Source organism: Stegodyphus dumicola, chromosome 6 (genome assembly GCF_044657685.1).
Source record: "Stegodyphus dumicola isolate Sdum_Otavi_A_Nest chromosome 6, ASM4465768v1".
Classification (NCBI taxonomy): domain Eukaryota; kingdom Metazoa; phylum Arthropoda; class Arachnida; order Araneae; family Eresidae; genus Stegodyphus; species Stegodyphus dumicola.
Window position 1 is genome coordinate 114,209,872 of NC_140773.1, and position 14,335 is coordinate 114,224,206.

A 14,335-nucleotide genomic window follows, 5' to 3' on the forward strand; every position below is an offset into this window, starting at 1 on the left:
TGGCAAGATGTAACAAATCTGTCATTCCAGTAACTGCTTCTTAAATTGTTTACTTATAGATTTCATGATGGCAAATAGCATAATAAGAAACAAAATTTGTTCCAGATCACCAAATTTTGATGGATTATGAGAAGCAGGTACCATCTTAAAAGAACTAACTTGTTCTTTTAAGATGTACTAAAGTCACTATGGAAGAATTTCTCACAATCATTACTCAGATTGAAAGACTTTTAAATTCTCGCTCTTTAACCCTATGTCTAATGATGTTAACGAATCTGAAGTTTTAACATTTGGGTATTTTTTAGTTGGTCATCCAATCGCATCTATACCAGAGTCTGAATTTATAGAAACACTGGTTACAGGTTATCAAGGTGGCAGCACTCAACAAAGTTTGTTCAAATAATACGGAAGCGTTAGCAGAGAGGTTACTGCAATCACTTGTAACAGAGCAAAATACTGCAGTTTCAGATATCCAATGAACAAAGAAGTGATATGGTTTTGCTTAAGGATGAGAATTTGCCTCCTTGTCATTGGGCTTTGGGTAGAATTTTAGGGACAATCACTGGTGCTGACGGTAAAGTATGTGTAACTAAAATTAAAAGTCCTTCAGGAATCTTTACCAGATCTATTTCAAAAATCTGTTATTGCCAATTTAAGAGATTCAAGTTTCTAGTGATAGATTTAGAATTAATTTACATAATGAAAGAATCTAATGATGACCATGTTTTTAAATAAATTACATGACTTGAAAATTTTTATACCAAATTTCAATGCCAAATGTTCCATCAAGGTTAGAATATTTTATGTATGTGTACTGGCATAATGACTACAGTGCTACAAAATGTCAATGGCGAGAACCTAGTACTAACCAGTAAGTGATAAGCCCGCATTTCGGCCCACAGTGAACCAGTTTTCCTCTACCCCATCAAAGTGGCAGCAAATTGTTATAATTAAATTGTAATTTTTGCTCACTCTTTTGCCCATTATTATGTGTTAAAGAGAATATATATGTTAAATTTTTCAAAATTAAATTTTATGAAATCATACAGGTATACAGTCCCCAACCACATGCTATTAACAGTTCCGGTTCAAGAGGCAAATGGCGCAGTGTATGAAACAAAATTCTGAAATAAATTTAAATGCCGCATCTAATTTTCTATATTCAATGGTATTTCTATCTAAACCAACATTCAATATACTTTAAGAGAATTTATTAGAATACCAAACTAATCTAATCTAGTATCCATATGACATCTCATCTGCAGCATTCATGCTGAAGCAAACAAATCAAAAGCAAGTTCTAAAGTTCTGACTGCTGCCACTTAAGAGTTCTCTATGTCAATGCATTTCTACTGATTTTCCTATTGCCATTCAGAGGCACAGAAAAATGTTCTTTTAAACTGAAACATTTCTCCTTGTCCAAGTTTTTGCTTTTGTACACTTCATTTTACACTGGCATATTTCTTTTGTATTTGATAGATATATCAATTTTTCAGGATTTACTTATGCAGAATTCTAAAATTTTTGCAGCATATAATAATACTTATAACATACCCAAAAATAATTTTTGAAGATATTTAACTTGATTTCCTTGTATAAGAACAATAGTTCCTTTCCCATTCTGTGTTAAAGCAACTGAAGTACTGGCAGCAACTGCAACTTGAACATGCTGAGCAAGTTTTTCTGGATTTATACCATAAGTTTCCAAGTTCTGAATTAAAGTTACCTGAAAAATATAATATATGTAACAACAACATATAAATGTCATAAAAAGTCGATTCATACAAAGGCAAGTCAAGAAGAACCCTTGCTACAAAATTTATGAGGTATCTCAAAAACAGTGTTTATATACTTTGATATCAAGAAAAGAATTAGGGCTTTAATGTAATAAAAAACATACATATCATAAGAATGTTCATATTTTAATAAAATTGCCATTTAATATATACATTTCAAAATATTGTATATATTATTTGCACAACACTAGACATAAAATATCTAAAAATGAAGTTTACATAAAAATTGCTCGAGTATTTTATGGAAAAAAGAAAATAAACGACTAATTAATGAATGATTAATATGAAATTATTGATTTATCAAGCAAATTCATCAATATCATTGAAGTATCGATGCATTTAATGTATCGGGTTTTAAAAAACATTTCTCACCACCACAAATATCGTCTGCACAAACAGTTCACTTTGGCATGTTTAATCATATTTTGTCAAACAATTTTTTGAATTTGAAAGAAAGCTTACTTTAGAACATTGTGTTGTGAAATTTGTAAAAAAGTTATTGCTATCATTAAGTACAAGGTGTCTGGAATGTCACTATCATGCTACCAGATTAAAACCATCATTTACTTCCAGTTCTGTTACAAAAAGTCAGTTACAGAATGCCACCAAATCATGAGTACAGTTTCACTAATGTTGCATCATATGACACAGTGAAAGCTGGTAATGAAAGTAAAAAAAGAAGAAATATGACATTCAAGAAGCAGAGAACTCTGGCCAGCCTACTGATGTTGATGAGGCCCACCTGCAATATCTAGTGGAAGAAGATAAGCATGCAACCACTCGAGAGCTTGCTAAGGAGTTAGACATTAGTGCCATGTCTAAGCGTCACATAAACTTGACACACAAATTCAATTGCTGGGTGCTGCATAAGCTGATAAGGACAAATGACAGTGATAAGGATAAGGAGAGATAAGGACAGATGTGCTCGGGCCTGCACTAATCTGCACGAAGATCAATGCAGGAATAAAATTCTGGACCGGATCATCATTTATGATGAAAAGTGGATTTACTTCAACAATACAGCCCAAAAAGGGGGTTGGCTTGTGCCCAATGAGCCCATCAGTAGCATCAGAAAGCAAAATTTGACTAACAAAAACATCATAAGATCATGCTTTCTATCTTGTGGGACTGCCTTGGTATTATACATAAAGAGTATCTGGAAAAAGGTAAAACCCTTGACAGTAAGGTGTATAGCAAGATGCTAGTCCATGTTGATGCTGCTATCAAGGAAATATGTAGAACTGAGTTCCGGCACAAAAAGATAATGTTCCATCAGGATAATGCAAGATGACATGTGTCTGCATGCACCAGCTGGCCTTTCTACGGACTCGAATGGGATCTTTTGTCACAACCACCATATGGTCCTGACATTGCTCCTTAGGACTTCTACCTGAAAACTACCAAAATGTTGGCAGAAAATTATAAATTTGAGTAGTAATTACTACCCACACTAAAGATATTGCTTTCATTTTTTTTTTTTTCTAATTTTATTAAGAACTTTTTGGTGGAAAAGTTTCGTTACAACCCGATATTTTGTTTCATATATTAATAGTGGGTGTCAAATCTTCCTAATATTGGAATTTTTTACTGCAACATGGCCTAACAGTTGTTCAATGGCTTCCCTGAAGAACATAGGAAAAGGGAACATCCGAAGGTAATACACACTTCAATTCCAGGTGATAAAGCAAACAGATTATTCAAGAAAATAAGCGTCAGTTTGTTTATTTTGATATTTAAACTATATACATGAATGGATTTTTGAGATATAATTATTTTTATATTTCTCTAATGCAGAAACAGAGCACTGTAATATACTATCACTACATAGTATAAAACAAAGTCGCTTTCTCTGTCCCTATATCCCTATGTATCCTTAAATCTTTAAAACTACGCAATGGATTTTGATGCGGTTTTTTTTTAATAGATAGAGTGATTGAAGAGGAAGGTTTATATGTATAATAACATCCATCAAATAGTGGAGAAATACTGTTATTTTTGAGGTTTCTAATGTGATGCCGTAAATAATTAAATTTTTTCCGCTTGCATTGCAAACGCAGGCTGAACCCTACAAGATTTATCAAACAGGGTTCGTACACATTTCCTTACATGAAAATTAAGGACTTTTAAGGACCATCAAAGAAAAAATTAAGGACCTATCAGCAAACAAAAAAACAAGTAGAATAAAGCAATTATCCATACAACCGACTTCATGCTTGTAATTTCACTTTAAGAAACTAACAGAAGTGTGTATTATGCACTATTATTAAATTCAATTTAATACTTACCATAAAACAATTTTGAAAATTAAACTAATTCCCTACAAGTTATGAAGTAGATAACATTAAATTAGGAACATAATTTCTTGAAAAACATGTATAAGTGTATTTTACACTAATAACAGTCACTATTTTAGAGATTTACATGATTATTATTTAACTTATTTGATATTTATTTAAACACAGTCAATTACTATTATAATCACAATGTAAGAATATTTTGCAGATTAAAATAACTGATTTGTAAACATACAATTTATTTCCTTGGTTTTTTGAAAGATACTAGAATAATAAACTGTACAATAAAAGATACAAAACATTTGTGCTTTTTTAAAATCTGAAATCTTTTCAGCTATTTTAACATCTAATTTATTTATGTCTATTTCCTTTTATTTAACTATTCTTCTAAGTTCATTTGCTTTGATAAACAAATCAATGTTCCTGCTGGTCTCAGCTTCATCTGCTAAAGCATCTACTTCTTCATTAATATCTTTAATGTCCCTTTGAAGAAATTTTTTCTTCTGCTTCATATAATCAATTTCTTCCTCAATAATATTTCTTTTCCTCTTTGAATTTTCAGATTTAGTTAAAGATTTTTGTTCTTCTAAATACTGCATATATTTAGACCTTACAGAAGCTGCTGCTGATCTCATTTCTTTATTAATTTCGATATTAAGAACACCTCCAGAAAATTTTATGTAATCAAATACTGTGCGTCAAAAAATGTATGATGAGTCACTTAAATTTTCAATTTCAATTGCTTTATTTACAGAGAAGCCCCTTTCCACAGAGGCCTGTCCATGTGACAAGATAAGAATCATTTCCACTATTTTCCATACTTTTGAATAGTGAAAATCATGAAAATAAGAAGTGAGAAATGTGTCAAGAGAAAGATTTTGAGGATCAAAAGTAGAAAATTCATGTAAATTTGTCTTAACTACTTTGTCTAGAAACTCTCCAAACTGCAGCAGAATTTCATCACAATCATCTTGTAAAACACGTTTATTTCGCATTAATACCATTAGAACTATTTTCATTTTGTTCTGGGCTTTTTCTGGACTTTTAACCATCAACCGCGGGTCTATACAAGATGCATTTCGAATAAGAGAATAATTTATTGGACATTTAGACATTAAGTGTTGTACCATTGTTAAGACACATTGTTGACCTTCTTGTTTCGATGCAAAACTTTCAGCTTGTGAAATGTCCTTCTTGCGGCATTTATCATTCATTAACTGCTCAGCAATAAATCCCAAATAAACTTTACTTTTATCATTATAACAATTTGGATCATTAAAATTAAATTTATAAACATTTTCTGCTTTAGTTAATTTTGAATATTCTAGTTTCAAAATTTTAAAGTGCTGAAGGCAATCATTTACAAGTTTTAAGATATCTTCAGCAAAAAAGGGAATAAGTGGTTTATCACTTTGATAATATTCAAGGAAAGGCAATAATATTTTCGACAGAGAGAGAAAAAAATTAAATTTTATAAGAAATGTTTTATCTTTAGTTGCCTCCAAAATATTTGAGAAGGATTTCGATGAATTTTTTTAAACTTCCCCATTTCAACTTTTTTAATGTACAGTAGCAAGTTATCCCATATTTCAATGGCTCTTTCAACTGCTGGGACATTTTGCAACCATCGGTAAAAGCAGAACTTCACATGTAGCTTTTTTAAGCCAGATATACTTAAAAAAATCTTCACGTCTTGCAGGAGAATCTTTAAAAATCTAATATAAGGAGGATAAGAATGATGGAATGTCCCAGCCAGTGGATGACATCCCATGCTTGAAAGCATTGTTAAGAATGTGTAAACCACATGTCCCTAATGTCAAGCATTGAATGTTATATTCCTTTGTCAAGTCCTGTTGCAATAAATCATAAAATTTCCAGTTTACTGCAGGACCATCCATTGATATTTGTAAGAGTTATGACAAGTCTAGTTTTTCAACACATTCATAATATTTGGATAAAATAATTTCACTTGTTGCATGCCCTATAAATGCAGAAGTAAGGTACCTTATTTTAGTGATGCATAAATAAGCTTTACAAATAAGTCAAATTTGTTTTGCTTCTAACTCTTCCTCTGCCTGATTTTGCATTATCCTTAATTTATGGACATGAGTGTATATGTATATAATGTATGTATATATATATAATAAGAAATGTATACTGAAAATATACATTTTTTACTATATATATATATATATATATACAGCACAAAGTCCGAGATCCGGACATCCAATATCTGGAATGATCTAAAATCCGGACCTCAAAGCCACCACCAACCAATTTTTTGGGGCTTTTTTTGGAGGGAAGGGGTATGCTTTACGCATGCACATTAGATTCTTTTCCTCATCATAAAAAAACATGCCGGAAATCCCGATTCTTAATATCAGTTTGGCGCTAAATAAAATATCTCATTATTGAAGAAATAATTATTTTAGCATAAATTTGTGTGATTAGTAACTTGACTCCATAGCTGCATATCTGCTTGGCATAATCTCAAACCGAAACATTTGTTAATTTTACACCAACTAATATTTTATATCCTTGATGCCGAAATTGCAAATCATTATTTATTGTATTTTGCTTTCATCACCGCGTGTTTATCAACGGATGAGAACTTGAGTGATAACTCATGCAGCGACACCAAATAACAGAGTATTATCCGATTACAGATTTAAGTTTAATGCGCTAAAATGCTGACAAGGGAGATTTAACAGAAATTTCTTTCCTTATGCTAAAAATAGATTTTGTTGATGATACTCATAGGACAAACGATTATATTTAGTGCTATTTGAATTAAGAATAACTGATTTGTTATTCACATAAAGCCAGAACTAGCACCAGAGCTCGCATGGCCGCACCAGGCGGCAGAATTTAGGGAAGTTAAACAGAAGTTTTTCATTGCGATGACAATGCCCCAATCATCAATCAATTAACGGAGGGCGAAATCTGTAGTATGGTTCTAAATCCAGAAAATACAGCTACCGATAGTGAAGAAAGTACCAGAGAGGTTACTGAACGAGAAAAAATTTTTGACAAGTTATTCGGAATTCTCGACACAACAATTACAGGACTTGAACAATGGAACTTAATAACTGAACAAGAAATAATATGTCTATAGTATTAGTCTAAAGTATTAGCAAAGAAAACAAATCAAACAACTCACATTGAAAGAAATGTTTAATAAAGTAAACATATAAATATTAAGCTCTTTTCTTTTTTAAATTTTGATACCCTTTAAATCATAAATGCTTCATTATTTCATAAATCACGATTTCATATTTTCAATTTTATAATTTCTACGTGCCATCTTAGTAGATTTAAAATGATCTAATATCCGGAAAAATCTCAAATCTGGGATCGCCGAAGTCCCGACGAGTCCAAACCTTGGACTTCGTACTGTATAAATATATATATATATATATTCCGTATTATATCAAGCAAGGTAGTAATTACAATTTTGAAAAACTAATTTTGGTCTAGAAAACATCTTGCGCAATATGCTGCAAAATAAGTAAAATATAAAAATTGTAGTAAGCTCGCCTAAAAGTTACCAAGAGCTGCTGCTCCAAAAAGTTCAACACGTTTTAAAAAATTAATACATATGAAAATCAAACCATTAAACATGTAAAACATTAAAAAAACAGAATCAGGTAAAAAAAGTAAGCGGAAAATGGTAAATTAGCACAACTCGACTTCCAAACTGGCTTTTCAAGGGAAATTTAATTTATTTGAACGTCAAATCAAGCTATATATATAATACGGAATGTATATTTTCAGTTAAACTTCTATCCAATAACTTTAGTAATTCATGAAAATAAATTTTGCGTCTAGTTAATTCAGGAAAATTAGTTTCAATTAGTTGTTTTCAGCTTTAAAAATATTAAAAATTTTTTAATTAGTTAGTTGTTTTCAACTAATAATTGTATCGAAATTAGCAAAAATAATGCATTACTATTAACAGCATAGGATTAAACCAAATACTTAATTGTCTATTGAAGCTTCAAAACGTATTTCCGAACTTCACTTTTTCTCGGCTAGCATTACCGAATTTGCCCTTGGCGACCTAAAATCAAAATGGAGCCAACAGATTTCCCGCGAAATCGATAACATCTGCAGAAATAAACTCATAATTCCGATATCCTATACATATAGTATGTGCAAAAGAGAATAAACTCCGTAGAAGGTGATAAAAATTAATTTATGGCTTAATTGAAACAAACAAAGAAATTAAACTAAGCAAAACCGTGTAAAAACAAATTGAAATGATAAAACAAAACTTAATTTTCATGTGAATTTTCAGAGCTGACTCTTCCATTCTAGAAATTTCAATTTGTTTCAGACAAAGACCACATTTAGCTTTATAAGGATTGTCATCCATCAATATCCAGTCTTTATAGTCAGCTTGATGAGGCCACAGTTTATTGAAAATGCACTTGCCAGGCATCTCTTTCCTATTGGCGTCGGAAGGGTTGTGGCCTTCCAGGTTGGGACTGCTCTAATTTTGGCAAATATTTTCACAATCCCCCCCTTTTTTTTTCTCGAGCACCTTCATCATCACTTTCGCCTCTTAAAAAACTTCCAGCTTCACGCTTTCGTCACAATCTGCCTAAATTTATGGATAACACCTGTTTCGAAAGATTGGGTGAATAGCCAATCAGACATCGATACTTTCGTTCGCGTAGCTGTTTTTTTTTTTTTTTTTTTTTTTTTTTTAAATCGTTTGCAACGCAAATCCGCCAACAGATTGGTTAAGAGCCGTGTAATTTTAATTCCATATTCATGAGAAATCGCAATTCACACTGAGAATGGCAATCATTAGAAATGATCAGAAAATGTCAAATGAGCAAAATTAAGGACCGTTTATTCATTTTGGCCAAAATTAAGGACTTTTAAGAACGAAAAATCATTTTTGAAAAAATTAAGGACTTTTAAGTACCATACGAACCCTGTCAAAATAATGTACTAAGTATTGTACACATTAAAAAGGTCTACAGATTTAAAAATTGCGGGACGTAGCGTTTGCGGCGGGACCAGCCAGCCGGGGCAGCAGGAGCGTGCCTATAAATAGTGCGTCGGAGGCCACGGTTCTCCCGATAGCACTTTGAATTTAGCAGCGATCGGACGCGTTTATTATCGGAGCTCCCTGGCGAGGAAAATAACAATATACTTAATAAAAACGTGCTTTTCAGCGCGACAACGCATCAGTTAGCCAATCACTGTACTACGCATTCACTAATGACAAGAAAGCTGTGAACGTTGTATATAAAGACATTCTGTAATACATTCATTGTTGTAAAAATAAAATAAATAGGTAACAATGTAAAAAGTAAATAAGTATAAATGTAGTGTATGAATTTAGATATTCCAAAGATAGCAGGAAATCTTCATGGTATAGGGAAAAGGGAATTGTTTTACTCCAAATTTAACGCGTGCAGGCCACGGGCAGTAATGAATAAATCAAAACTACTGGATCGATTTTAATCATTTTTTCAGTGAGTGCCATAGGCTATATATTTTATACCCGTGTGAAGCCGGAGCAGGTCGCTAGTTTAATATAATTGTAAGATTACGTACTATTTAACCGTTTGGGACCCAATTTCCTTTCCTTTGGTTTTAGATTATTTGGGGCAAATATGGGTTTTTAACAGGAGCAAATAGGGATGAGACAAATATATCCCAGTGGGATTTTTAACTGGGATATATATGTCCCAATGAGAAAATAAATAAAAGTTTCATGTAATACAAAATGAAAGTCTGGACACATGTATCCCAGGCACAATTAGTGAACCAAATTATGTGTTACATAAAAAAAAAAATCGCTAAAGAAGTGGCTAACTTACCTGAGAAATTCGTTCCAAAAAATGACACAATATATGTACAAATACAGGATATAAAGTAGATCATATGCAGTTCTGTTGCTGTTTACAAACATACTGACCTGCACAGACGTGTCTCTGCTTGCAAAAGCATTTCAAAAACATCACCAGTAGTTCAAACACCCGTTTAAGCATATTTCCATATAAAACGGGATGTAGATGGCCCGGTGGAGATATTTTGGTATGCGTTGGGATCTATATGTCCCTATGGAACTAAAAGTGTTAAAAACGATTTTATTCCAGGGAATTTTCAGCATCTCATATATCTATGGAATCCAAGATTCTAGCATACTTGTAACTAAGGTCTTTAATGTCTTGTTTACAGTATTCTCACAATCTGTCAGTCACGAAGTTTATTACCTATACCTAATTTTACAGAAATGTGCAATTTTTGTTCTCCCATCTACAATAATGTAAATATTACAACTAGTCACAACTTAGGAATCTATCGGTTACAACAGCAAGGTCTAATGAATGTGAACTAATGAAACATCAAATATAAATATAAGACTGCAATCAATTTCTTCTACTGTATATATTAATGCTTGCTAAAATACTTCTAAATTTCTCTAAGATATCATATTATAGGCAAATATATATGATTACTAAAATTGAGAACATAGAACTGAGAAAAAGTACAGAAAGCTATTTCATTAGGAAAATGCACTCAAACTAGTAGAGAATATAAATACATCAGAAGCTTTCAATCTATTAACATATAAACAAAAGAAAGTCTTTGATATTAAAACCAGCTGAAAATATTCAAGAATTATTAGGAGAAAAAGTTATTAGAGAAATGGCATACAGTTCAAGAGACAATTATAACATGATAATAAGTAAGACATAATAACACGCCGAATAAATACTAATTCAGAAGACAAACAACAAAAATCAGCGTTATATTTACAAAATTTCCACAGGACTAGTTTCGATGGTTTTACCGAACCACCATCCTCAGCTGCAAAACCGCAAATGAACAAGATAGGAAAAAATGATTAGATAAGATAAGAAAGCCTGGACAAGAATAAGCAAGTGGCACCATCTGTTGGTGAAACCAGAACTAAAACATAATTTCTTTAAAGGCCGAAGGCAAATTTGGATTGGAATTAGGATCGTTAACTAGAACAGAAAGATTTTTATGAATGTGAAATGCCTCTAGAAAATCCAGTTCTCCAATGGAAGATGTTTTTTGAATAATTTTGGCAGCAGAAAAATTGAAAGTGTGATTTTCGGACCAACAATGTTGTGCAACAGAAGACTTCTGTGTTTCCTTTTTCTAACATATGCCTCATGTTCCTTGACACGAAATTTTAAGGCTCTCTTAGTTTGGCCAATGTAAATTAAACCACACTGGCAAGGAATCCTATAAACACCCCAGAAATTCATATCCGGAATGGGGTCCTTAAGTATGGAACTCGGAATTTTATTGATGGGAGAATAAACAACCCGAAAGTTAAATTTCTGCAAAATATGTGCAACTTTATAGCTAATTGATGGAAAGAAGGGAATGACAACAGAATTTTTATAATCTCCTAAAATAAGAGTGTGCTTTTTAGTGTGTTGAGATGAGAATTTTTTAACTGCTTGATTAATAATGTTGGGTGAAAAGCCCCTGTCAATAGTATTTATAGGATTCCTTGCCAGTGTGGTTTAATTTACATTGGCCAAACTAAGAGAGCCTTAAAATTTCGCGTCAAGGAACATGAGGCATATGTTAGAAAAAAGGAAACACAGAAGTCTTCTGTTGCGCCACATTGTTGGTCCGAAAATCACACTTTCAATTTTTCTGCTGCCAAAATTATTCAAAAAACATCCTCCATTGGAGAACTGGATTTTCTAGAGGCATTTCACATTCATAAAAATCTTTCTGTTCTAGTTAATGATCCTAATTCCAATCCAAATTTGCCTTCGGCCTTTAAAGAAATTATGTTTTAGTTCTGGTTTCACCAACAGATGGCACCACTTGCTTATTCTTGTCCAGGCTTTCTTGTCTTATCTAATCATTTTTTCCTATCTTGTTCATTTGCGGTTTTGCAGCTGAGGATGGTGGTTCGGTAAAACCATCGAAACTAGTCCTGTGGAAATTTTGTAAATATAACGCTGATTTTTGTTGTTTATCTTCTGAATGATAATAAGCATTTTTTTAAATACATTAAATAAAAGGTACTCTTTTGTTATTGGTACCGGATTCAGAAAAGTATGTGTGCATGTATGTACACAGATATACATATGCATACATGAACACACACATCCATCCATACATGCATATATACACATCTTTCTGATAACAGAAGAATACCAAATAAAATATACGTAAGTAAGATTGGTAATTTAAAAAAAAAAAAAAAAAAAAAAAAAAAAAAAAAAAAAAAAGAGAGAACAAATACAAATTGTTGAAGATGAGTACTTAAAAATGAGAGATATTATGAAAAATAAATATTTATTCTACTGTGCTTAATGGAGAGGAATAGGAAAAGTAAATGAATACACATTATTTAAGAATTCTTTCAAAAACTGTTTCTGCCCTTGAACACATTATCATAAATACTGTATCATAAAAACTTCTAAATATATTATAATAACAAAAACTATTAACATTTCCAGCTTTTGAACTTAATATCTAAATATAAAGAATATTAACAATAAAAAAAAAAAAAAAAAAAAAAAAACAATGAAAAAACATAAAGCAGACTCCTACATCTTCAATTAAAAAGCAAACTACCTTTTTATTTCCTGTTCTAGTATCCACTGTTATTTGAATAGGTTCTAGTTTCCCTTTTTTAATCACAGGTTCTTTTCCGTCAAATGCAATTTGATAAGCATGTGGCATTTTATTCACTATTCTACAAAGAAAAAAAAAAAAAAATGTATACTTATGAGAAATTCATAATCTCACAAGAACAAACTTTTAGCATTATAAAACTTAAAAGTAAATATAATACACAATTTGAATAATCATGTATTATGCGATCTATAGCTATTTAGTGATTGATTTATTTTTTAGATGGCGCACTAAAATTGGTTGTTGTTTTAATCATTTCTTTTCCCTGCCATTTTATCACACTTTCAGATTTAAAAAAATAGTGCTTTAGTGGTACCATCTAAGAAATAAATAACTAATTAAAAGTGGTAGATCCCATATTAAAAGATTACCTAAATGTGAATAAATCCTTTTTAGAACTTTAAAACTTTCCTCACTAGCACGCAATAATAAATCTCAATAATGTGATTCAGACTTTTTGTCATATAGAGTATTTTTAACATATAAATATGCAATGTTACGGTATACATTACGTATATATGGCAAATATTTTTTAATATTAAATTTACTTTCGCAAATGAGAATTTTGAGAAATTTTAAATATATACCTTTCAAAAGATATCTCATTATTTTCTACATTCTAGAAATAGTGATGATTAGTCTCATGGAATTTAAAAATGAATGCCCCATGTCAACTCTCTTCCCGCATGAGTATTTATCTATTGACAGCATTTTTCATTTCCGGTTTCTTTCTATCAATAATATGCTCCAAATCTGCCTTGCCTAGCAAGTTCATTAGATCTTTCCCTGAATGAACATATCTAATTCATGCTTGCATAGAAAGTTGTAGAACAACGATTATCAGAGGCTGAAGATATGTATGCATATATATATATATATATATATGTATGTATGCATGTATTTAATAAATTTGAAACTGTTTACTGTGTTGTTAGAATGATGACTCGTTAGTATAACTTAGACCTGCTAGTGGTATCATAGATTGAAGATGGATGCATAAAAAAGCAGACTTGCAGACAGGTCAGATTAAAAAAATATCTTTTTTATTACAGTTAAAGACTTTGGGGCACAAATATGTTGCCACATTAATCTAGGCCATTCCAGAAATAACATTTATATTTTTGAGACAACTGCGATAAGTAGAAAGAAGTGAAGCAGCAGTAGTCTAGCGAAAAGAAGACGCAAAAGCAAAGTGCAGTGCATTCAAGGTGAAATTTTCATTCAATGTTGGTTAGTTTCAATTTCAACACATTTGATTCATTAATTAATAATGCCCTAAGATTATTATTTGTGGTTAAATTTTAGTTCCATTTACATCACCTGTGTTATGTAAAAGTCATATGATGTGGATTAATACAGAAATGACACTGTCCAGGAAAAAAAATTATTACAAAGAATTACTATTTTTGGAACAAAGATCGGAAATACCCAAATTAAAATTGAGAACAAAGGGGCTATTGCAAAATTAAAGTTAGTAATTTGCTTTCATATATTATATCTTATGCATACATATATATATGTTATTTGTCAAATGCCAGTTACATTGGCTGTTAGGCCATTAAACTCCTTGCTTGCCAACAGTGCTGAAAT

General features: G+C 31.5%; 1 protein-coding gene across 1 annotated transcript in view; it reads right to left on the reverse strand.

Annotated features, from left to right (window-relative positions):
• Positions 1 to 14,335, reverse strand: part of eIF2D (eukaryotic translation initiation factor 2D) — a 42,661-nt gene that overhangs the window by 7,113 nt on the left and 21,213 nt on the right. The window contains exons 5-6 of the mRNA XM_035365165.2: positions 12,686 to 12,806; positions 1,555 to 1,726 (exon numbers count right to left, since the gene is read on the reverse strand). Of these exons, the coding sequence (XP_035221056.1) occupies positions 1,555 to 1,726; positions 12,686 to 12,806 (293 nt within the window). The remainder of the gene's footprint in view (positions 1 to 1,554; positions 1,727 to 12,685; positions 12,807 to 14,335) is intronic.